At 38.9% G+C, this 26,402-nt stretch overlaps 1 protein-coding gene across 4 annotated transcripts; it reads right to left on the reverse strand.

Annotated features, from left to right (window-relative positions):
• Positions 1 to 951: 951 nt before the first annotated feature.
• On the reverse strand, positions 952 to 26,349 carry NANP (N-acetylneuraminic acid phosphatase). Of its 4 annotated transcripts, XM_053711953.1 has the most exons (5): positions 26,214 to 26,317; positions 25,397 to 25,512; positions 20,570 to 21,191; positions 19,395 to 19,492; positions 952 to 964 (listed from the first exon to the last, which is right to left on the reverse strand). In XM_053711953.1, exons 2-4 carry the CDS (start codon positions 25,484 to 25,486, stop codon positions 19,437 to 19,439), a joined length of 768 nt encoding a protein of 255 aa, XP_053567928.1. In that variant the 5' UTR covers positions 25,487 to 25,512; positions 26,214 to 26,317; the 3' UTR covers positions 952 to 964; positions 19,395 to 19,436. The 4 variants fall into 4 exon arrangements, with proteins under 4 accessions (XP_053567928.1, XP_053567927.1, XP_053567929.1 ...); XM_053711952.1 differs by lacking the exons at positions 952 to 964; positions 26,214 to 26,317 and adding an exon at positions 26,332 to 26,349 and having other exon boundaries at positions 15,832 to 19,492; XM_053711954.1 differs by lacking the exon at positions 952 to 964 and having other exon boundaries at positions 15,832 to 19,492; positions 20,693 to 21,191.
• Positions 26,350 to 26,402: the final 53 nt, after the last annotated feature.

The following is a 26,402-nucleotide window of genomic DNA, read 5'->3' on the forward strand; positions in this document are numbered from 1 at the left end:
TGTATAAACAACCAATTCCTATGCCAATTTCTCTAAGATGAAATAAATTCTTAGTTACTTACAATTTAAACCAATTCTGAGTTATAAATCTATATTTGCAAAGATAAACTACTTAGTATTAAGGATATATGTTTTTAAAATACACAGACTATGAAAGTAAGCTAAAATACAAGCTGCTTTCTTTAATCTATTACCTACAGCAACAATGAATGTTTGTTTTAAAATATTACCTATAATTAGTAACCTTTTATACTTTACCAAAATGACCAAAATCGATAATTCAGTTTCCAAAAACTTCTAGTTTCATCTCAGAAGACAAATAAGTATATTTTGCAATCAATGAGAAAAGGTAGCCAGCTTTGCTTAGAATAACTGTATTTCAAACGCCCAGCAGTCAGGTATCAATAAAGGTCAGCAGCATGTGTCCTTCTCCTTTCTTGCATTTAGCTTATATATGTTTTTATCATTTATGAAACAATATGGGAGCCCTTGCGGAAACTGATCATATCATTGGTCACCTGGGAAGCATCTCTCTGATTGGCCCTAGGCGATGTATGGTTACTATGGAAACGCATCTTTTAACAGTCAAATCTTTTGACTGTTATACTGGATTCTGGCCATCGGGGGCAGTATGACAAACAAACAGATTCATTTAACCATTCCTAGACAGTAAAAACATTTCTTTAAAATGTTTATTTAAAAATGCTATAATTTCTTTATATTACTGAATTACATGTTCAAATGTACTGTATTATGTCACATTATTTATTCTGATTATTTTAATATGAAACATCATTATTATTTCTAATATCATATTACATCAAAGTAATTTATACTGCTAACTATTCCAAAATTAAAAGCATTTAAAATCCTGATATATATATATTCATACAAATACAGCATGTTTCACATTCAGTGTACTACTTCCTGAATATATAAATTGATGCCCATGTCCAATTGTTGTCTGCAACCAAAGAAATAATTGTTAGAATGCTCATTTTAAATCCCAAAACATTCTATGCTTCATATATATATATATGTATGTATATTTGTGTATATGTGTGTGTGAAAACATCTTGAAATTTTTGGCTCTCAAGTCTCCATGTTTAATATTCATACAAAATACAGCAGATAAAACATTGTTATATATATATATATATATATATATATATATTTAAATCATGTAGGCTGTATTAAAAATTGAATTTAAAATAGCTTAATTGTAACGTGTTTTTGCTGGTCAAACTTTCATTGCTTCAATACAAAGCATTTATAAATTGTCTTTGCATATCATTATATTTCAAACGATTCAGTGAGCCATTGTGTTGTTATCACATAGCATATGTTTCTTCTTTGAACTGAATGATGGCCAAGGGTTTAAAGGGACAGTCAACACCAGAATTTTTGTTGTTTAAAAAGAAAGATAATCCCTTTATCACCCATTCCCCAGTTTTGCATAACCAACACAGTTATAATAATACACGTTTTACCTCTGTAATTATCTTGTATCTAAGCTTCTGCTGACTGCCCCCTTATTTCAGTTCTTTTGACAGACATGCAGTTTAGCCAATCAGTGCTCAGTCCTAGGTCACTTTACGTGCATGAGCTCAATGTTATCTATATGAAACATGTTAACTAATGCCCTCCAGTGGTCAAAATGTATTCAGATTAGATCAGAAATTAGCATATGAACCTCCTAGTTTTAGCTTTCAACTAAGAATACCAAGAGAACAAAGCAAAATTGGTGATAAAAGTAAATTGGGAAGTTGTTTAAAATTGCATGCCCTATTTAAAACATGAAACTTTTTTTTTGGACTTGACTGTCCCTTTAAGGGCCAGAAGAAAAAAAAATAGTTACAATCTGATAGGGATTTTAAATTCACACCTCAGTGGGACATTTTTTGGAAATAGTCTTTTGTTCTCAGATGTGGAATACATAGAATCTACAGATGATTATCTTTTGAGACAATCTGTCCTTCTTTGAAGTGACTGTTTAAGTTAAGTAGACAAAATGTTTTATTGTCCACACTTGGGACGCATAGTAATTTTGCATACTGAATGGGGGAGGATTGAACCCTGGTCAGTCAAAACATTCAATGTCCTATAAATGAATGAATCACTTGGTGCTGATAGCCAAATATATAATAATATATATATTAATCTTCACATATACCTTGACAATTAAACAACTGATATGGATTACCACAACAGACAGTTGCCTTTTACAGTCATTAAAGTTTATACCTGTATCATATATCGTCCCACAGGGCCGCCACTAGAAATTTTGGGGCGCCTGACTTAACCATTGATCAGGGCCCCCCCCCCTTTGACATGTGCAATTTTTGACCAAGTGACTAAAACGTATATGCACTTTATTCTTAAGTGTCTATTTAAACTTGGAAATGTTGTAAAGGTAGTAAGATACAAACACACAGACACACTCATACACTGAAACACACACACTCACACATAAGGATTCACATATAGACACTCTAGCAAACACGCAAAGAAACTCAGACACAGACACCCAAACAGACACTTAGCACTTGTTTACATTGACCTGACAAGTAATGAGGTAAACTACAGTTTTGTAAAAAAAAAAGGAGATTTAGAAAACAAAATATGGAGTTCTGATTATCTTTTTGTAAAGGAAGATGCCAACTAAATGATGACAACAGCATGCAGTGGCTGAAAGGAAGGGCCCTGAACTGCCTAAACAATAATTTAAAGGTTAAATGGTAGATTGGTGACTTCCGGAAAGGTCTCATTAGTCTCAAAGTCTGTAGAAAGATGTGAATAATCAGTAGTAAGGTCAAAATGTCCTAAAAAGAAACAGACAATGGACACACACACACAAACTCAAACTTGCACATACACCCAAGGAAACACCAACAGAGACAGCCTCAGAAAACACACAAAGACATACACACACACAGACACCCACAGAAAACACAGAAAGACATACACATACCCTCACAGAGACACCCACAGAAAATACACACCCTCCTAGAGACATACACAGAAAACACAGACATACATACACACACAGACACACACCCTCACAGAGACATCCACAAAAAACACAGACATACACACCCACCCTCACAGAGGCATCCAGAGAAAATACACAAAGACAAACACACGCCCACCCTCACAGAGACACCCATAGAAAAAGCTCAAAGACATATGCACACACACTCACAGACACCCACAGAAAATGCACAAATACATACACACCCACACTCACAGAGATACCAACAGAAAAAAAAAATACATACACACTCAGAGACACAAACCAAAGCACAAAGACATAAACACAGACACCCACAGAAACACTCACAGGAGGAAACATTTATGCACCTTGCATCCCCTAAATCAACAGTGTGTGACATGCATGATAAAAAAATTGCAGAAATTAAGAGATCACTTTTTAAAGAATCATATTTGTAAATGTGCAATCAAAAATAATTCTGTGAATTCAAAATTGTACAATAATGATCTGGGTAGATGGCTAGATGAAGAAAATTACTTTTAAAAGGTTGACATATGTTTGTTTCATATTTTCCCCAACCAAGAACACCACTTCAAATATAGCGTACAAATGTTCCCATATGTCAGCTGTACTTGTGGATTTTGAAAATGCTGTACTCTATATGGTCTTGGTGGAACCATAAGCTGTGGTACTCATACCATTAGATCTGGTTAAATGCAGGATTTAAGCTTGTTGGTATGCATTTCAAAATTAAGTCAGCTTTAGAGTAAACTGAACAGTTTTAAGTTAACCTGTCTCATTTCCAACACTGAGCAATCTAAGTCTGAGAGTATAACATGTTATGCAGATGTAAAAATCTTAGATAAAATGCCTCCTTGTATCTGGAAAGTCCTTGCATAAAGGGGCAGTAAACTGGAATGTAATATATATCATTTGTGTATTGAGGAGGAAAGATTTCTGCATGGTTTTAAATATAGAATTTCTACAGCATTGTCAAATAATCATAAATACACTGCTGCTAAATAAAATGTATTTTTATGGACCCCTGGCCCCACCATACAACTACTACCACACTAAAGTTACAATCTTAAATTGCACAAAGAAATAAAAAACATTTGCTAAGTAATTCCTACCTCCTCTGCAAATGAGTGATCAGCCGTTCTGACTCAGGCACACACTCTACAAACAAAGTGCCAAGTCTCTCTCACACTGTGCATAGCGGTTTAGTGCACACTCAGAAATCCTCTCAAATGCTAATACTTTACTCCTTGTAATAACATTTACCATGCTCAATTAGTACTCTGCTGTAGTACCCACTGGTGGCTGCCAAAATTTAAAAAAAAAACAAAAAACTTTTTTTTGTTTTTTTGTTCTTGCCTCATGGGGCCCCCCTAGCCCATTGGGCCCCTGACAGGAGTCACCCCTGTCACCCCCTGATGGTGGCCCTGCACGTCCCATGCACCAGAACAACCGCTAGGCTAGAGGGCAAAATAGGCTATATGACAATTAAGAGAAAACGAACTGCACCACAGTTTTTAAAGGAACAGTAGTTATAACCAATACCTAATAGACTTTCTTACAACATCAGGAATCATTAAATATATATTTATATGATGGGAAGTACCATCTATGTTCGGACCAAAGCGTTAAAGATATGCAGCAAGATGGCAAACAGTGTACCAGGCACTTTTAAAGGGCCAGTATTTAATAACATGTACATAACCTGATACGTCATTAAAGACAAAATCCATAGCAATATGTCAAAAATTGTAACATACTCACTAAGAAATGTACAATTAAATATAAAGATCAAAATGGGGAACTAGACTGGTGTACAAAAGATTCATACCAAATTTCAAAAGATACATATGTTAAATCGGCAACAAGTGATACTACATTTCAACACTAACTCAAAGGATTTAATGAAAAAGAGCATAGTCTAAATGCGTGTTAAGTCCTCTAGGGGGTCATGGTACTTAATCTATTTATCCACTGTACCTCCCTTCTTTAAAGCTCCTCATCCCTGTTACCCCCCCCCCCTTCTCAGGGGAGGGAGTCTGTCGATGAGCATAGTTTTTAACATTGCAACAGAATGGCCATTCTCCAGAAAATGCCTCGCTACAGGCTGTTCACTATGGCCTTCATTAATGGCTTACATATAGCACTCTTGTGATTGGCCAACCTTTCCCGGAAAGAGGTACAGGTCTTCCCAATATATACCTTTCCACATGGACAAATAATCATAAAAATGACATAATCCGAGGTACATGTGAGTCTATGTCTGATAGAAAACTTTTGCTGGTATATGGGTGATAAAAACAGTTACCAGTTTGTAACGTATTACAAGTAACACAATTACCACACTTAAAACATCCCGGTTTTGCTCTTGGTAACCAATTATGTTGGGGGGTACCAGTGTCGTGTTTAACAAGCATCGTACCAATGCTTCTCCCACGCTTGTATACCATGCGGGGGGGGGGGGGGTTAGTAATCTTTAAACGGTAAAGAGGGATACTCAGCAATAAGAGACCAATTCTTAGTCAGGGCTCTTAACAATATTGCTATCCGTAGTGTAGGTGGTAATAAAATTTAGTGACTTAACTGTTTTTTTAGGACTATTGGTTTTATTAAATGATCTTGTTCTGGTCAAGATCCATAATGCCTGACCAAATCTTATCAATATCTGTACCTATATATATCCCTTGGCCAAAAACTTATTCCTCATTATACTAAACTGTTAAATCTTATCCTCCTTTGTAGTATTATTGCGGATAACCCGCAGCAGTAGTGATTTAACTATCCCTAGTTTAAGCTGAGGAGGATGATAACTTTGATATGTTAACAACGTGTTCCTATCCGTGGGCTTCGAAAAAAGTTTGGTACTCAATTTACACATATCATTCTGAATCTTATATATACATAGGTCCAAAAAATTAATAGAAGTATCACTATAATCCAGTTTAAACTGAACATTAGATTCTCTACCATTTTGATCTGCATACCAAGACAGTAGTTCCGATTCGCTACCTGACCATACCACAAACAAATCGTAAATGTACCGACGATATAACAAGATTTTAGGATTCATTTTGTCAAACATAAAGATCCTCAAACCATGCCATAAATAGATTGGCATATGCAGGGGCCATAGAAGACCCCATGGCTGTGCCAATCAATTGAAGATTGTATACGTCTTCAAATCTGAATTAATTATGTCTTAGACAAATATGTAACAACTCAATAATACATTCAATTGGTGGACCAGAATATTCAATATCAGCAGCAAGATTGTCTCGTACTGCTCTGAGACCCACATGGTGTGGAATAATAGTGTATAAACTAGCCACATCCAATGTGGCTAGTATAACATGTTCTGGAAAAGTTTCACTATTCAGATATTCTTGATTAATTGAATTGAATCAAGAAGAAAAGATTTAGTTTTTTTTCCACAGTTCCCGGTAGGAAAAAAATCAACATATTGTGCAATACTTTGATATAATGAACCAATGGCTGACACAATGGATGCTAACTGTATCCACCAATAAGCTAGCGCTATCCATGGTGCTGAACCTAATATGGGCTGGTTCCTAAGCTTTAAATTCCTATTTTTTAAATAAAGATAGCAAGAGAACAAATAGAAATTGATAGGAGTAAATTAGAGAGTTGCTTAAAATTGCATGCTCTATCTGAATCATTCAAGAAAAAATTTGGGTTTAGTATCCCTTTAAAGAACTGTTTTTCAAACCTGTCCTCAGGCCTCCCTAACAGGCCAGGTTTTTAGGATTACCTTGGGTGAGAGCAGGTAAAATAACAATGTTTACTAATCAGCTGATTATTTCACCTAGTTCAGATATCCTCAATATGTGGCCTGTTAGGGAGGCCTGAGGACAGGTTTGAAAACCAGTGGGTTAAAGGGATATGAAACCTAAAAATCTTTATTACAACGTACAAAGAAAAAAAAAAAGAAAACATAATAGAATCATAAGTTATATAAATAGTGATACCAATCAGTACAATCACTTCCCAGTCCCTCCCCTCTCTCTAGTAGGTTAATTTACCATTTTTAATAGTAATCTATATATAAATATATATCAAATGCATACATTTTTATGAGAAAGCCTACGAAAAATAAATAAAATAAAGAACCCTAACCTATACGACTCTTTTTGAAGCCAGATTGATTATGGTGCAAGATCTGGATTTGCACAGATCTTAACGTGGTGATCTTACACCAGAAGCAATCCAGCTCCGAAAAAAGCTGAATAGCGATTACTTCAGTAATTCAGATCCTAACTAAGGATCCAAATGCACAAGTCTAATAAATAGTACACAGGGTTAATGATTTCCCACATTGGCAGTTATGCAGTCCAAAGCTATGGACAAAACACATCTGTTGGTCTTTTAATTACCTGTGTCTTATGTCTATCAACCCTGTTGACTCCCGATTCTCTTATGAAAGGCATCAACTGCTGGATAGAAGGGCTGATTGCCCCTTCTCTCTGCAATCTAGACAGCCGGTGGGGAGAAGGCGGGGTAGCTGTGGCTGCTGCAGCACAAGGTTGGGGACCTCGGACGACTGCCCAGCATTCCTGGGGTTCAACAGTGGAGGCTGTAACCTCAGTCACACCCACTGGAAAATCCTCCTGGACAGGGAAACGGCAGCGATCAGCATCCACTTGCCCGGTTGCCAGCTCCATTGCTGGATGGACCACAGCTCTTCCGCCAAGTTGATATAGGGGAGCACCTCAGCCTCCTCCTTGACCATAGGAACATACTCCGGCTTTACATTTTCCACCACTCCTCCAATATAATCCAGTGGTGTTGGTGGAGGGCAGTGAGTAATCTCCCTCTCAGGGCTCAGCTCCGGCCCTTCTGCTGTGGTGATGTCAGGGGCACCCTTGGTCGCCTCCACAGAAACCCCATCTCTGCACAAGGGCCCTCCATCTCCCAGAGCCTCCGGGAACTCAGGGAAACGGGGTGAACCTGAATCCAGGGCCAAAGCCCCCCACATATCCCTGGGACACCCGCCTCCCAAAACACAGAATTCATCTCAATTTCCAGGGTCTATAGTTGATGGGGAGGAGTCTGGCCTGTGGTCCTCTCCGAAAGTAACAGATGCTTCTGTTCCATTTCCCCAACTGGTATGGAGTTGAGATAGATGAATGGCCCAGCCCCAAACTCCCTTCCATTTTGGTAGTTGGCCACTGTCGCCGGTGGGTGAGGATGCTGACCTCTTTTCCATGGATCACGCCGAGTTGCTGGGGAGAAGGATAAGCCATCTACTCATTCTGCCGCTGGGGAGAGGTGGGCTACCTCTGCTCCCTGGGAAGGGCTCTGCTGCTGGGGAGAGAGACCAGCTGTCTCCTCTCCCGGGAAGGGGTTCTGCCGCTGGGGAGAGAGGTCAGCTACTTCCTCTGCCTGGAAATCATTCTGCCGCTCGGGAGAGAAGTGGGCTACCTCCGCTCCCTGGGAAGGGCTCTGCCATTGGGGAGGGAGACTGGCTGTCGAGTTTACAAAACAGGCCGTAGTCTCTGAAGAAACTGTGTAACATCAGAACGATGAAACGCAAGTGTGGGTGAGTGTATGAGGATGTCATCCAAGTACACCACAACACACTGTTGCAACATATCTCGAAGGACATCATTAATAAATTCCTGGAAAACAGCAGGAGCATTACATAAGCCAAAGGGCATTACAATATACTCATAATGCCCGCTCCTGGTGTTAAATGCTGTTTTCCATTTGTGGCCCTCCTTGATCCTAACAAGATTGTCACTCCTCTCAAATCAAGTTTAGTAAAGACCGTAGCTCCCTTGAGGGGGTCAAAGAGTTCCGTAATGAGCGGAAAAGGGTAAGCATTCTTAATGGTAAGATGATTAAGACTCCTATAATCGATGCATGGTTTAAACTCGCCACCCTTTTTCTTCACAAAGAAGAAGCCAGCCCCTGCAGGAGAGCAGAATTTGCGGATGATCCCCCGTGACAGAGCATCGGCAACATACTCCTCCATAGCACAATTCTCCACAACAGACAGAGGGTAAACCCGGCCCCTAGGAGGAATGGCTCCGGGTTGCAGGTCTATGGCACAATCGTAAGACCGGTGAGGAGACAACGTACCGGCATGCACCTTGTCAAAAATGTCTAGGAACTCTCGGTACTCCTCTGGCAATTGAGATACTGAAAAAGTGCACAAGACTTTAACTGGTTTCCGAAGACAAGTGGAAATACATTGCGGAGACCACGACAATTTTGGACCTGCGCCAGTCAAGACTGGGATTGTGCTTTTGGAGCCAGAAATAACCCAGAACCGGAAAATGCTTTTTTGAGTTTATCACCTGGAACTGGAGGGTTTCAAAATGGAGAGCCCCAACAGCCATGGATAACGGAGCAGTTTCGTGAGTAACGAGTGAGGGCTAAAGGGGCCTGCCATCAATGGCCTCAATAGCAAGTGGAACGGACCGAGGCAAAACAGGAATGGAGTGCTTTGATACAAAAGCACTGTCAATGAAATAGCCCGCAGCACTGGAGTCAACAAGAGCCTGGGTGACTGTGGAGGAGTCCACCCAGGAAAGGACAACTGTGACCAAAGGTTTCTCCTTTAGCGTTTCCGGGGACGAGGATAAACCACCCAAGGTCTGCCCCGACAGGACCTTAGGTGTGAGCGTTTCCCGGCCGTGTAGGACAAGACTTCAAAAGGTGGCCCTGTAACCCACAATAGAGGCAGAGCCCCTCCGTCCTCCTAAAGGCCCTCTCCGCCGCGGAGAGACGCGTGAATCTCAACTGCATCGGCTCAGCAGTATCTGGTGACTCAGGACCAGGAGGCATGGGAGGAGAGGGAGGCATGGGTGGGAACGAACATGTAGGAGACAACAGAACAGGAGGCTTCCGCAAGCGTTCCTTGAAAGAGGACCTCTCACTTAGTCTGATGTCAATTAGGATCAAAAAAGACACCAATGCCTCGAGATCTTCTGGTAAATCTCTGGCAGCAACTTCGTCTTTAATCGCATCAGAGAGCCCATGAAAGAAGGCGGCAACAAGGGCTTCATTGTTCCAACCCACCTCTGCAGCAAGCATACGGAACTCAATGGCATACTGAGCAACAGATCTTGTACCTTGCTGAATGGACATGAGTCGTTTAGCAGCAGAGGAGCGAGCCAGAATATCAAATACCCTTCGAAAGGAGGCCACAAATTCAGGGTAATTTGAAATCACAGGTTTATTAGTCTCCCACAAGGGATTAGCCCAGGCAAGAGCTGTGTCAGAGAGTAACGAGATGAGAAATCCCACCTTAGCTCTGTCAGTGGGAAATGCATGAGGTAACATCTCAAAGTAAATGCCCACCTGGTTCAAAGACCCTCTGCACTGATTAGGATCGCCTCCATAACGCTGAGGTAGAGGTGCAGATCTGGACATGCTCCTTGTAGGACTAGGTGCAGCATCGGAAACAGGAGCAGCCACAATTTGCGGGACACTTTGGTCCAAATGTGCAGTGCGAGTCAGCAGGGTTTGCAGAGCTAGTGCAAATTGATCCAAGCGGTGATCCTGTTCATCCATCCTGGAAATTATGGCAGGTAAAGGTGGATTATTAGCACCATCAGGATTCATGTCCCTTGCATAATGTCAGGGTGCCAGGAATCAGACTGAGACGAGAAGTGCAAAAATAATCATGCCTTTATTAATAGCAAAAAATAATAAAAAGTCTACAAGTCAAATAACAAGCCAAGAATCAAAACCAGAGCTGGTAGTCAGACGAGCCGAGTCAGGAACAATGAGAACAGCAGAGTCAGGAACAAGCCTGGGATCAGGAACCAGGAGGGACGTCAGACAGCCAGGTAATACACAGGAGCTCTTACAAACAGGTCTGAGACAATGCAAGGGCAAAGCATACTGAACAGAGGCCCTTTATATAATAAGTGATGACATCACAATTCTGAGACTGCATCCTGTCTCACACGGATGATGTACACCAGTCTGGCCATAAAAGGAAGTGCTGGAAATGAGCAGCATCACACAGTATGCACCAGAGTCAGCAAGAGAGGTGAGTAAAATGACTGCTAGCAGCACATGGCAAACAAAACAGGGAAAAAACCCTGACAGAGGGAGAACGGCTGTCTCCTCTCACGGGAAGGGGTTCTGCCGCTGGGCAGAGAGGTTGGCTACCTCCCATCCCTGGAAATTGTTCTGCCGCTTGGGGAATGAGGCAATCTCTCCATCCCATCTCACCTTGTGCAGAAACTGATTTGTCGAGATGAGCCAGTATTTTCTGCATGCGCTATAGGAGCTCTTCTTCCATAGCTGCGGGTAGAGGGGGGTACAGCCCGCTGTCAATCGTCCCCATTGACAACCTTTCAACAAGGTCTTCAGAGCTTTCGGCTGTTACCACCTGATAGTCCCAGGCAAAGGGAGTCTCACCGGGCGGCTGAGCAGAGTCTAGCAGCTTTTTGTATGCCACTTCAAGCTCCCATTCCTGGACACTTATAAAATCCCTGAGAGATTCAGCAGTCTCTCTCGGTACTCGCTAATTTCCTCCAGTCTCTGTTCCACCTCTGTTATCTTTTTAAATAGCAATCCAGGGCCGCCAAAGCCCTCTGTGGGGATGCCATCCTCCACCCATGGCCGTGCTTGCATAGCATACCATCGGAGGGCCCTGTAGCCATCATCCAGCTCCATCTCCAGCTGGACCAGTCCATTTAATGCAGATAGCCATTCCTCCCTGGGCTACGCTCCCAGGAAAGGCACTCGTAAGTCCAGCTGGAGCCAGTAGGTTTCCTCAGCAGTGGGGAGGACCATTACACGATAATCCTGCTCCTGTTGAGCCTCCCTCCAAAGTTGCCGGCGGATAATGTCCCTCCAGTCCACCTCATCCTGTGCAGAACCTGGACCGTCCAGCTGGGCCAGCGCCTCTTGCACTCTCCATAGGAACTCGGCTTCCATGGTTGCAGGCTACTGTGGCACTTCTCTGTCAGCAGGAACCGTGTGGAAGAAGCCGACCCCACCGCTGCCGCCAATGTGACGGACCCCAGATACCCCGAATGCGTATCTCCGCCAAAGAGTCCTGCTTCATCCCAGGAGTCTGTAGCTGTATAGCTGTAAAGTGATTATAGCAAGCAGCCACCCTAATAACCAGACAGGACCGGTATTAAGGTGAAACACGAACAGACTTTGAGAAAACCACACAGCTTTTATACACAATCTTATCTTGATAAGAGCCTTATCTGATCCCGCCATTCCTGCCCTTCCAGACAGGCTGGCGTCTCCATAGGAGCCAGAGTCACATAGAGACCCCACAGTTTCTAGGTTGCGGTTTCGTGGTGATCCTGGGGGAGTGGCGGCACTTCCAGGGTGTTAAAGGAAAGGTCCTGGTCCCCAGATGCCACAGCCTGACAAAGATACTCAGGAACATATATATACACACACACACACATATACACACACACACACACCTGCACTAAACAGTGAACTCTACATCTCTCAGAGCGTGCTTCAATAGCGCACCTGCCCATAGCTCGCAAATAATACTCTGAACATAGCGCCTGAAAAGGAATAGCGCAAGGGTTCTAACAGCACGCAGATCCCCAGAGTGCACAGTCCAAACACAGAAATCAGCAGAGCACACAGAACAAAAGCACATCTTTCAGCCAACAGGAAATAGCTCCCCCTCCCGCAAGATACAGCGTGCCTAACAGACTTGAAAAGGAAAGCTTGTGCCAAAACTAAGGCTTATTATTCTTTAGTGCGGGGTGCGCTAGTTTTCAAGGCTCCATTATGCTTAGTGCAGCCGCATTATGTTTAGCCAGCTGCGCTATTGACCTCAGCCTATTGCTTGCCTCACTACTGATTGCTCCCCGTTGCGCTTGCCAGCCGTGCTATTGATTGTTCCCCACTGCTCTATTGTTCCCGGTTATTCTCTGCGGTCTTCCTTAAAGGGCAAAGCGGTCAACTGCAGTCAACTTTTTGGGCATCCCTGCGATAAAGCACGCATTTTTAAAAAAACTTTCCAACTTCTATTATCGACTTTCTTTTCTTTGTTTTGTATCTGTTGAAAAGCAATACCTAAGTAGGCTTAGGAGAAATTTACTACTAAGGGCTGCACATGTATGCCTTTGTCATTGGCTCACCCAATATGGCTAGCTCCTAGTAGTGCATTGCTGCTCCTTCAACAAAGGATACCAGGATAATGAAGCAACATTTAATAATAGGAGTAATTTGGAAAGTTGTTTAAAATCAAATGCACTATCTGCATAATGAATGGAGGAAAATGGGTTTCACATTTTTTTTGTTTCCTTTTATAAATGGAAATGATGTATTTTTGTTTGAGGAATAGTGTATATTTTGTTAAATTAGTTGTACAGGAATATTTTATGCTCTATCTGAATCATGTAAGACAAATAATGGGTTTCAGTTCCTTTTAAACTCTTCTTGTGACAAAAAAGGAGCAAACAGCATGTCTCTTTTAAGACCAAGTTTTATTATCATTAATGCATCATAATAGGTAGTAAAATGTCATTACAAATCAAACAGCTGGAATGATACTTATAATCTAGAAATCTGTAGAAAAAAGAGCAAACAGACTTAAGTGTAGATGGATAACATAAAACACGCCACACTGATATATTGCACTTACAATGTAAAATACTTTATTGGGCGTTGTAATAAATCATCATCCAAAATGAAATGCGAATAAAAAGCCGTCCATATAATAATAATAATAAAGTCACTTTTTTTCTTCCAAGTGAGTCTCTCAGTGTAGTACTCACTATGTGATTAGTTAGTCCCTTACGAGCTTCCGTACCCGCAGCTCAGATTGCAATAGCCGTGCTAAAAGGCGGATGCCGATGACTCTGAAGTGAAGCACTACGGGTCCTCAGAAGACTCAGAATTAGCCTCAACGCGTTTCAACCGCCAGCTCGTAAGGGACTAACTAATCACATAGTGAGTACTACACTGAGAGACTCACTTGGAAGAAAAAAAGTGACTTTATTATTATATGGACGGCTTTTTATTCGCATTTCATTTTGGATGATGAGGATTTATTACAACGCCTAATAAAGTATTTTACATTGTAAGTGCAATATATCAGTGTGGCGTGTTTTATGTTATCCATCTACACTTGAGACTGTTTGTGCTTTTTTTCTACAGATTTCTGGATTCTATTGTACTCCGGGAGGCACGCAGGACACCACCGGTAAAGCAGCTGCATCAGGTCTCGTAATTATCATTTCTAATTTATCACTGTTTTTATCATATCTGTTTTTATTAAATTTGTTTTTATAAACATATGTTTTACAATATCTGTTAGTGTTTTCAGCATATAAAGTGCATGTTTCGTTATTGTGGCTCAAACCAAAGTGTTTCCATTTTGACATAGTGCCCATTAAGGTTCATTTATTTATTTGGGCTATAAGATTATAAGTGAATACATATATATGTTTATTCAACAGGAGGACTGTAGTTTAGCAAATAACAGAGATTGTGAACTCTTGCCCTGTTTGGAAGTTAGCGCTGTTTAATAAGTGTTAGTTTACTTGTAATACTTATAATCTATCTGCAATTATTTAATGATTGACGTTCAGTAACTAAATTCTATATAAATATTGAAAAAGGCTGTGTTTTTTTCAACTTTGTAATTAATTTCAGAATGGGTGGTGAAGGTATGCGATGAAGAGTATAAACTATGAATCAGTTAAATGGACACTGAACCCAATTTTTTTTCTTTCATGATTCAGATAGAGCATGACATTTTAAGCAACTTTCTAATTTACTCCTATTAACAAATTTTCTTCGTTCTCTTGTTATCTTTATTTTAAAAGCAGGAATGTAACGCTTAGCAGCCAGCCCATTTTAGGTTCAGCACCATGGATAGTGCTTGCTTATTGGAGGATTACATTTACCCAGCAATAAGCAAGCATAACCCAGATTCTCAACCAAAAATGGGCCGGCTCCTATGCATCAAATTCCTGCTTTTAAAATAAAGATAGCAAGAGAACGAAGAAAAATTGATAATAGGAGTAAATTAGAAAGTTGCTTAAAATCGCATGCTCTATCTGAATCATGAAAAAAAAAATTGGGTTTAGTGTCCCTTTAATTTCTACACATGGAACCATTCAAGGAATAGTTAGTCCCGTCATATCAGTGGTTTTGTCACAGTTGGAACATAGGGTGGTACGGCTACTTTAAGTGGGTCAGTCACACGTAATGTTTGTGTAACACTGACCGAAAGATGTCACTCAAACAATATAAAGTTATATAGACTGATGTTCCTGTGGTAGCTGGGGAAGGAAAGGGTCTGCGGCTTCATATTGAGGGGGCAGGGCACTTTTTGGTGGGATTATTTTTTATTAAAAATAAATGGTAGTTTCTGGCAGAAACTTTTTTTTTAAAATAGTATAACTATAAACATTTTTAACTGAGTGCAGCTTCAGAACAAAGTCAGTAAACAACTGGAAAAGTACAATAAAACGTATAGTGCAAAGCTAGCAGCCGCTTAGCTATGCAATAAAAGGGTTAATTATTTTTTTAAAATTAAAGTGAGCATGTAAGAGTGAGTGTGCAGTGAGTTACAATGGTTGTTGGCTGACTGAATACCATGGGGTTACGGACACTGCAAGAGTAACACCACATTGCGCTAATTCAACCGACAAGTATATGTGGTATGGAAAAGAAGTGTTCCATTATGTATGTATGTGTTCTTTGTTTTAATCATTTGTAACACACATATAATACACTAGTCTGTGGGAGCTAGCTGGTGATTGGTGCCTGTATACATTTGTCTCTTGTGTACAGCTAGCTGCCAGTAGTGCAATGCTGTTCATTTAGCAAAGGATAACAAGAGAATGACGCATACTTTATCATAAAATTAAATTTGAAAGGTGTTTAAAATTCTATCCGAATCATTCATTTGAGGGTTTCCTGTCCTTTTAAGAATTACATAGAATGACAAAATTAAAGCTAATATAGGTGATTACAGCTTCATATAAAGAAAAAATGGCAAGAATCTGCACTGTAGCTCTAAAAGAAAAATGTAGTTGGAAATGAAAATTTGAAACGAAATTAATGCAAACATGAAATTTTAAATTTACCAAAAAGAAAATTTCGGCCAAAACGAAAAGATTTCCTGTTCATATTACTATTAGAAAGTCGTTTAAAATTGCATGCACTATCTGAATCATAAAAGAAAAAAAAATTACGCTTCATGTCCCTTTAAATCTAAAAATTGTGTATTTTTCCCCACTGCACCCAGTGACTGATTGATCAGCATAGGACCTAGTTCCTAACTGACCAGAGGAGATTTTCCCTAACAAAATGACAATCTAGAGCTTAAAGGGACATTATAGTGATAAAATGACATGGTTAAAGGGACAGTATACACCAATATTCATATAACTGCATTTAGTAGACACTACTATAAAGTAGAATATTCACAGATACAAATAAAAAAATCCATTATAAAACTTTTTAAAAACATACTTAGAAGCTCCTAATTTAGCACTATTGATAAGGTTAGGCTGGGCTACCCACTAAAAGGGGCTGGGAAAGCAGGAACAGGCAGACACTCCCCCTCCCCTGTATACAAAAAGACCCATAACACAACTAGGAATCTGTAGACCTCAGTATACATCTAGAACTTTGGGGCTTGGTTAGGAGTCTGAAAATCAGCACAATGTTATTTAAAAATCAGCAAAACGATCCATTTATATAGCCCATCTGGGAGTGTTTTTGTAAAAATGTATAATCTACAAAACAGTTATGAAAAAAAAAATCCCTTTAATATAAATGTCCCTTTAATTCAGAGTTGCTAGTGATAAAATAATAAAATGACATGCTCTTAACGAATTAGACCATGTAACTATCACTATAATGCCCCTTTAATTGTTGATATATACTATGTATATTACATATATATGGACTCTATAACAGAGCTCTCGAAAACTCTGCAGAAAAAGTGTTTGTACCCTGCAATTAGCAGAGTATTGTGCTTTCATATGTTTTACTTCTATTTGTTTACATTTTTATTCATTTTCCTTTATGAAATGAGCCCTGTCTCATGACAATGTGTTTTCGTGGTTGACTATACTGTACTCTACTTTGATAGGCAGATATTAAAAAATAATGAGACTATGTAGAGATGCCAAATGATTTTGACTTCATACTAGAGACATAACTTCTGGGTCTCCTTAGCAAAGAAATCAACTATTTACCCAGATGCTTCATGATTGTGACAATAGCTGTCAGAGTGATTCAGCCTCCCAAGAGATAGATAGAGACTCCAACAATACTGCCTCAAGATGATGTAGCATTTCTATTAAAAGCACAAGTATTTTCAACCTAGCTAACAAGGTACTAGATTCACTAATGTTTATTCTTCAGTAAACACGTATGTTAATATTTGTTGTAACAAAGTAACAGCTTTAAAGTAAAACGAAGAAATGCTCATTCATTATACATGATAGGTATGTATTTACCATTTAAAGGGACATTAAACACGAAATAAATGCTAGTAAGAATGATGAATTCAAAGAAAAGATTAGTCTGAGAATAGAATGTAGATGTTTTTTTTAAAGTTTCATTAGCTGTTTAAATATTGAAAATAATAAGTGTAAAGTTTTAGTGTCTATTGAACAATGGGAGCTGCCATGTTATAACTTAGGTTACCTTCTCTGCTGTGGCCAATTAGGGACAGCTATCAATTGGTCACTAGAGTGTGCAGCCAATGGCTGTGTGGAATATAACAGTGTTCTACACTTCCATTTCTAACAGGAACTGAAAAGCTCACAATTTCAGAATGGAATTACATGAAAAGAGGACAAAATAGAATCTTTAGAAAGTCAATTTAATGGCGAGAAAAACGGTATATAATAGGTGTGGGTACAGTATATGAGTAAGAGGAAAATTACAGCTAAACACAAACACTGCAGAAATGTAAAAATAGCCCTGGTCCCAAATGGTCAGAAAATGGAAAAGTGCTCTGGTTACTAAGGGGTTAATATACTTTACAACATTTTAACCTCTAAATTTCTGCCTGTTTCTAAGCCACTACAGACAGCCTCTTATCACATGCTTTTGTATTTACTTTTCACAACAGGAGACTGCTAGTTCATGTGGGCCATATAGATAACATTGTGCTCACGTCCGTGAGTTGTAGATGACACTGAACTAATTGGCTAAAATGCAAGTCAATAGATAATAAATAAAAAGTCATGTGATTAGGGGGCTGTCAGAAGAGGCTTATATACAAAGTATAACAGAGGTAAAACGTATATTAATATAACATGTTGGTTGTGCAAAACTGAGGAATGGGTAATAAAGGGATTATCTATCTTTTTAAACAATACAAATTTTTGGAGTTGACTGTCCCTTTAAAGGCTCTCTTACATTGTTCTGTTAAGAATTTGTCTTCAAATATAGGTAGCCTTATAACTATTAAAAATGTAATTTTAGTTTGGCAAAAATTGTGTATTTCTCTAGGTATAGATTTCAGACTCACGGAATTCTTGTCAATAAAAGGTAATCCTGAGTTTACGTCGGGAATCTCTTATGGGGTCTTTGGCTCCTGGCACGACAATGGACTTACATTCAACAAATTGTATCAGTAAATGGTCAGATCCTTCCATTTGATATTTTTTCTCAAGAATTTGATTTACAGAGATCTAATGTATTTGCTTATTTTCAGTTAAGGCACATTATTAATGCTCAAGATTGGAATATGGGAATTTCAAATCAATGGTCTGATATCAATTTATGTATTCAGAAATTTGCCTCAGGCAATTATTCAATATCCCTAATATATGATATTATGCTGGCTAAACAAGGCCAAATGCATCTGAATAAGTTATTACATTTCTGGTCCACTTATTTTCCCTCTCTAGAAGTAGATATTAAAGCCTCCTATCCCTGGATAAGTGTGAGGTCTCTATAAGCTGGAGGGAATCCCATAGACCGCAATCTAAATATATAGGTTTATAATTATATACATTTATATGTGTTAATATGTGTATATACACATATTAACATATAAATATGTATATATTCATATATATTTTAAAATGCTGCCCATCGCCACGCTACTTGCCCCCTTCGCTGCGCGAGGTTCTGTTGCCCTTAGAAGCCTATGGAAGAACGCTCTTGTGAGCTCAATGCTTCCTAGCAATGTTTTACTTGTAATACCAGCGCACATTATCGTGCGCTGGTATTACAAAGTGGAGCGATAATATTGCTTGCATGCAAGCGATATTTAGCGCTCCACTTGTAATCTGGCCCTAAATGTGGTAAAGAAAAAGATAAAATATCCTATTTATGGTCAGAGTTAATACTGAAAATGCTTCAAATTAAATTAATACTTTAAGTTTTTATTTACAGGAAAGTATATTGTTTATGTCCTATGAACGGAAAATTTGATGTAGACCTCAGAGATATGGTATTCTGCCTTTCCTCTTTTCTTTTTGTTTCATTGTTGATGATGTATGCCTTTGATTGTTTTCGTTTCTGTATCGTGAATTTGGTCTATAAATAAAGTAATTAAAAAAAAATTGAAATATTTACAAAGTTTAATGTACATTTAAAGGGACATTATACACATTTTTTCTTTGCATAAATGTTTTGTAGATGATCTATTTATATAGCCCATAAAGTTTTTTTTTTTTTTTTTTAGTTTTTTTTTTATTATAGTTTTGCTTATTTTTAAATAACATTGCTCTGATTTTCAGACTCCTAACCAAGCCCCAAAGTTTTATGAGAATACCGTCAGCTACCTTCTCCAGCTTGCTCCTGTTTGTGTAGAGGGTCTTTCATATGCAGGGGGAGGGGGGAGTGACTTATTTCCCACTTGCAATGGGCTTTCCAGCTACCTTTTTCAATTGAGTTAAACTGAGAGCTTCTAAGTTAATTTTTAAACAGTTTTATATTGGATTTTTATATCAGTATCTGTGCATCTTATTCTTTATATTAGTGTCTATTACATGCAGCTATATGAAAATGAGTGTATACTGTCCCTTTAAGTAAAGGCTTTTTAAATGTAAGTTCAAATATAAGTAAATGCAGCAGTATCAGTTTGTGTCTACTACTAGTGCTTACTGGCAGTTAAACCTATAAAGTTTCTTTCATGATTCAGACAGAGCATACCATTTTAAAAACATTTCCAAATGACTATTAGAAAAATTTGCTTTGTTGAAGAGCATACCTAGGTAGGTAGCGTGCACGTGCCTGGAGCACTACATGGCAGCAAACACCTATTTCATGCTCTTGCAAATTTAAAACCGTTCTTACAAAACTACTGCCATATTGTGATCCAGGCATGTTCAACAAATCTACGTTCCTGTCCTGAATAAGTCAATATTTTGATGTGCCCTGCTCCACCAGTACAGAAGGAGCAGTCAGTAAGGTTTAGTAGGAAGTATAAAAACCAATACTGCACTATTCATTTCAGTTTACATAGCTTCACATTGTATAAGTCAATGGTTCTTCATGATTAAAGATCACTCTTTCCTATGCATAATAGAAAATATTTGAATACAAGCTCAATATAATTAGGAATGGACAATGAGTTGTATAGCATTGATAATAAATCTAATTATAACTTACTTAGAATATGAGGCAGGTCTGACAAAGAGTGTATGGTGTAATGAGGTTTTGGGTGGGGATTATTAACCACATATGTACTGTTTTTTAACCAAATGGTTGCTTTTAAACCTGCGTTGAGTCCACCTTGGATATCTGTATCCAGATTATCCCCAACCATTACACAGTCCTCAGGTTTGACTGATAAGAGGTCACAGCAATGGAAGAAGATAGAGGGTGCTGGTTTCTCTTCAGCATGCTCCCCTCCCACCACAATGGCGTCAAAGTACTGTTGGGCTCCACAAGCTTCTATTTTTTCCCTCTGCACCTGCTTCTCGCCATTAGTTAGAAGAAGCAAGGAGGCAGATTTTCTGAGTTCACAAAGCATAGCTTTGGCGCTTTCTGACAAAGTCATTAGCTGTAGGCGTCTAGTTTTCCATAGAAAGTAACAATCTCTAGCTGCATCCATTTGGTCCCCTGGCCTGATTTCTTTCATGGCTTCTTCCCAATGCTGGACCCGAAGGTCATCAATGGTCATCTTAGATGAATCCAGCGACTCGTGAAGCAATTTTGATTGAAACATGTCACAGATTTTATGAGCTTCTTCTTCTCTAAACTGGTTTTTATGGATTAATACTTCCATAACCTATTAAAAGAAAATAAAACTATATAATTATATGCAGATGGAAAGTTATGATACACTACTGTTAAACCTATAGCATGTAGTCAAGTGTCATATGGACCATAAACCAATTTTTATGTTAAAGGGATACTGAACATATTTTTTTTATTTTAGGATTCCGATAGAGCATGCAATTTTAAGCAACTTTCTAATTTACTGCTATTACAAATTTTTCTTCATTCTTTTGGTATCTTTATTTGAAAAAGCAGGAATATAAGCTTACGAGCTGGACCATCTTTGGTTCAGCACCTGGGTACAGCTTGCTGATTGGTGGATAAATGTACCCACCAATCAGCAAGCGATATCCAGGGTTGATAGGTAGTTCAGAATTATATAACATTATCTTAGCGGCAGCTTTCAAAATCAAAAGCTTTCAGAGATTTTTGCTATCAAAGTTGTACTTACCTGGTCTCCTCTCATAGGGTCTTGGTTTTTAAAAGCCATTCGCGGGAGTGCTGTCTAATCACAGCACGCCCAATCGTGCACACTGTGAATAGACAGCGAGCCCGCAATGCGCTTTTGAAAACCAAAAACTGATCAGAAGACACTGGAAAGGAGACCAGGTAAGTACAACTTTAACAGCAAAAATCTCTGAAAGCTTTTGATTTTGAAAGCTGCCGCTAAGATAATGTTATATAATTCTGAACTACCTATCAACCCTGGATATCACTTGCTGATTAGTGGGTACATTTAGCCACCAATCAGAAAGCTGTGTCCAGGTGCTGAACCAAAGATGGTCCGGCTCGTAAGCAGAATTCTATAACATTATTTTTAAGTTTACTGTCCCTCTACCCAGAGCTCAAAAGTCGAGGTAATGATTATAGCGTAAATCGCAATTGCAATCAAGCGATCGCGTTTACTTCAACTTATAACAACAGCGGTAAGACCGACGAGTGCAAAAACCCACAATAAACCCCTTATCGATCGCGGGCAAATGTTTGCTCTCCACTCATAATCTTGCCCTTAGTGTTTAAAGGGACAGTCAACACTTACTTTAACATGTTTTTATATTGAAAATAACAAAACGGAGGTCCGCCTACACTATACCCCTCCTGCCTTGCTTCTGTCCTAATCAGCGGCGCTAACTACTCTAATACCCGGTAAATATGGATGCCGGACTCCCCCCACCATTACGTAGCTGCCTTCTTCTTCAACTGATAAGCAAATCAGAATCCAGTCCTCGGACTGAAATTGCACGCGCTTGCAATTTCTGTCCGATGCCTGGATTCTGATTTGCTTATCAGTTGAAGAAGAAGGCAGCTACGTAATGGTGGGGGGAGTCCGGCATCCATATTTACTGGGTATTAGAGTAGTTAGCGCCGCTGATTAGGACAGAAGCAAGGCGGCAAGGCAGGAGGGGTATAGTGTAGGCGGACCTCCGTTTTGTTATTTTCAATATAAAAACATGTTAAAGTAAGTGTTGACTGTCCCTTTAATGTCCCTTTAAAGGAAACCAGGAACATGGCTTATAACAGGCCGTTTTAAGAAGAACAGTATGTAACTGTTTTGATTTGCAAAACATGCAAAAATAATTTCTAGCTTCAAAGGTTTTTTACACTTTTCTTCAGTGATGCTTTTTTGCTAAATTGCTGTTATATACTAAGAGTTTAATCTCCATTTAAATTATCTTAAAGCCTTTAAAACGGTTTCTAAAACTTATCCTGACTGGAACGTGGTGGTATATTAAAGAACCACTAAAATCTATTTTTGTTCCTAAGATATGCTGAGTCCACGGTGTCCTCAATTACTGTTGGGAATATCACTCCTGGCCAGCAGGAGGAGGCAAAGAGCACTACAGCCAAGCTGTTAAGTATCACTCCCCTTCACACAAACCCCAGTCATTCTCTTTGCCTTCGGTGCAAGGAGGAGGTGAAGCAGCCTCCTGAGAGAATTACAGCTCACTCTACTAGGGCTGTCTCTTCTTCTTAGGCTTTCAAAAATAAAGCTTCTGTGGAAGAGATTTGAAAGGCGCAAACTTTGTCTTCTCTGCAAAAAATTTAAAAATTTTACAAATTTGACACTTTTGCCTCAGCGGAGGCTTCTTTTGGGAGAAAGGTTCTTCAAGCGGTGGTGTCTTCAGTTTAGGTCTGCCTGTCTTGTCCCTCCCTAGTCCTCTGTGTACTCTAGCTTGGGTATTGATTCCCAACAGTAATTGAGGACACCAAGGACTCACCATATCTTAGGAAAGAAAACAAAATTTATGCTCACCTGATAAATTTCATTCTTTCAGGATATGGTAAGTCCACGGTCCCACCCTTTTTATTTAAGACCGTTTTCTGAATAACCTCAGGCACCTCTACACCTTGTGTTACTCCTTTTTCTCCATTTACCTTTAGTTGAATGATTGGGGTTTGTGTGAAGGGGACTGATACTTAACAGCTTGGCTGTGGTGCTCTTTGCCTCCTCCTACTGGACAGGAGTGATATTCCCAACAGTAATTGAGGACGCTGTGGACTCACCATATCCGGAAAGAAAGAAATTTATCAGGTAAGCATAAATTTAGTTTATTTTCTTCTACAGTGCCTTTTAAAATTAGTGTCAGTTACCTACAGGGGGAGCTTGCCCCCCCATAGCAAGACTTTTTATGTAAACTTTTTGAATGGACAGCCAATCAGCAGCTATACCATACTATAGGCTACACAGAAAAAAAAAAGAATTTAGTGGCCCTTTCAGGTGCAACACAATCTCTCTCCTGACTTCAATATGTAATAAGACTCTTTTCATGCTGATACACACGGAACACTTGATCAGGAATAGATAAGGAATAGCATAAAGACACTAATTTGATGAATGTGTGATGGTATGGTGTTCAGAGAGACAGATGTTGAAATATTTGTATGCACTCTGCAGTGGTAATATGCTCAGTTCATTAATGCATCTAATTAATAAATTAATATATCTAAGGAAGGGTTAAAATGCTCAGAAATATTGTGTCAAGTGAAAGCACAGTAAATAAATAAGGCTTTTTTTATTCTGCCACTGCCCTCCAATAACAAAGTGGGAGTTGTGCTTATCGGCTAGGGAGCAATAAAATTTAAAGGGACACAAATGTCAAAATTAAAAACGTTCACAGTTCAGATAGAGCATGCAATATAAAATGGACATAAAACAAAACAAAATCTTTCAGAATTAAGACAGACCATGCAGTTTTAAACAATAATCCAATTTACTTATATTATCTTATTTGCTTTGTTCTCTTGGCATCCTTTATTGAAAATCATACCTATTTAGGCTCAGGAGCAGAAATGCACTACTGAGAGCTAGCTGCTGATTGGTGGCTGCACTTATATGCCTCTTGTTATTGGCTTGCCTGATGTGTTCAGCTAGTTCCTAGTAGTGAAATGCTGCTCCTTCAGCAAAGGATACAATTTTAAACAACGTTACAATGTACTTCTATTATTCAAATAGCTTAAATCTCTTGGTATTCTTTGTTGAAGGAGCAACAATGCACTTCTGAGAGTTGGCTAAACATATCCGGTGAACCAATAAGAAGAGGCATATATGTGTTGTTAGTATCCAGTAATGCATTGCTGCTCCTGAGCCTACTTAGCTATTATTTTCAACACAGCAAATCAGATAATAGAAGTAAAAGGAAAATGTAGGGTTTCATGTCCCTTTAAACTGAGGACAGAAGTAACATGACTGTGCCTGCACATGCCAGAAGCACGCTCCCTTGCAAGTCCTAGCACTAGCATCCTGATTGGCTGCTTAAAGTCCCTTACAATGGGATTTGGCTACTGAGATTTTGAGGTAAAATATCTTCCTTTTTCACATAGAGATGATCAGGTGATATTTTCTAGTTAGTTTTTTAGAGCTATCTATGCTGCAGCACTTTCAAGTGCTTCAACATTTGGGTATCATATCCAGTGTTTTCCACAGAAAATGTTGCCAGCCAGGTGGCATTGAAATAAAAGGTATTATCTATCTTTTTAAACAATAAAACATTTGGTGCTGGCAGTTGGGAGGGCAAGTTAGTGGTGACCAGAGAGAAATATGCCTAGGGACACTTGTGAAATAAATCTAGGTCTGTCTGTCATACTATAAACAGTCCCACAGCTTCAATAACACAAATATTTTATACAATTTGTTTTTCTGCTCATAATTTTGTATGTCCTAACATTTATTTTAGCTCAGTGTTGTAATAAAAATAAAAACGTATACTTAATTACCTCATTAATTGCTTTCTTACTTGCTCCAGCTGTATCAATCAATGTGTTGTCCAAATCAAAAAATATAGCTTTAACGCCATTCAGTACCATGATAGCAGATATGTAGTGGTCAGGATCTGTGAGCAAATAGATGTAAAGTTATTTTGCTTTACTCATTCTTAGCATTTTTTATTGTGTAAAATTAAAACAAAATATGATACCTCTTAATAAGCACTCTGTTTCTGCCATAAATTTGAGATAAACCAAAAAGACAACTATTTTGGATAGATAGATAGATAGATAAAGAGATAAACATTGAGGCTTTAGATTAGAACCAACAACCTTCACTTCTCATAATAAAACATACCGGAATACTGTCTAGGTCAAGTTAAAAAGAACACTATAGTACCATACATATACCATACCACTAAGGTATGGTTGAGTTTTAGAAGACCTTTCCAATATATATTACAAATCACAGAACAGAACACTGAACTGTCCCACTAAGAGGAAGCTAAAAGCTACAGGAATGGGTTGCTTTTTCTTTTTACAGATTAGTACTGTATTTACATAACCACGGTAACGATTTGATGAGAATTCGTAACCCCTGCATTTGATTGACAGACAAGGGCAAGGATGATGCACATGCACCAAAAGTCTACAAGATTCCAGGATCAGCATCAGACCAAGTAAAATGCACAAACCTTCGAGTTAGAACTAGAGCTACAGTTTTCTGTTGTTGTTTTTTTAGCAAAATATATAAATTAATTTTGCTTAGAAATCTATAAAACAGCATACTAGAATTATAGATAATATTACTATGTTATAGTTATCTCACAAGAACTGGTGCCAAAAATCCAACGTATATTTTCAAGAGTAGCCAGTGAACAGCGAGTCACAGCGAATGTACTAGCAGCCTCTGGGTAAACAGCGCAACGTGTAAGTCAGTATCGTACCTTGTGTGACAAAATCTGGCAGCGTGGCTCTAGGAAGTACTGGCGGAAGCGGATCACTGCTACTACATCCT

This window comes from Bombina bombina, chromosome 4 (genome assembly GCF_027579735.1).
Source record: "Bombina bombina isolate aBomBom1 chromosome 4, aBomBom1.pri, whole genome shotgun sequence".
NCBI lineage: Eukaryota > Metazoa > Chordata > Amphibia > Anura > Bombinatoridae > Bombina > Bombina bombina.

Bases quoted from the DNA above. Each gene is read 5' to 3' on its own strand.
- NANP (XM_053711953.1), bottom strand. From the start codon at position 25,486: ATGGTACTGAATGGCGTTAAAGCTATATTTTTTGATTTGGACAACACA. The intron at 21,192-25,396 runs GTAATTAAGTAT...TTCTTTTAATAG, and splicing joins GTAAGAAAGCAATTAATGAG to GTTATGGAAGTATTAATCCA. The intron at 19,493-20,569 runs GTAAGTTATAAT...CTTTATTTATAG, and splicing joins AGACCTGCCTCATATTCTAA to ACCAAATTCACGATACAGAA.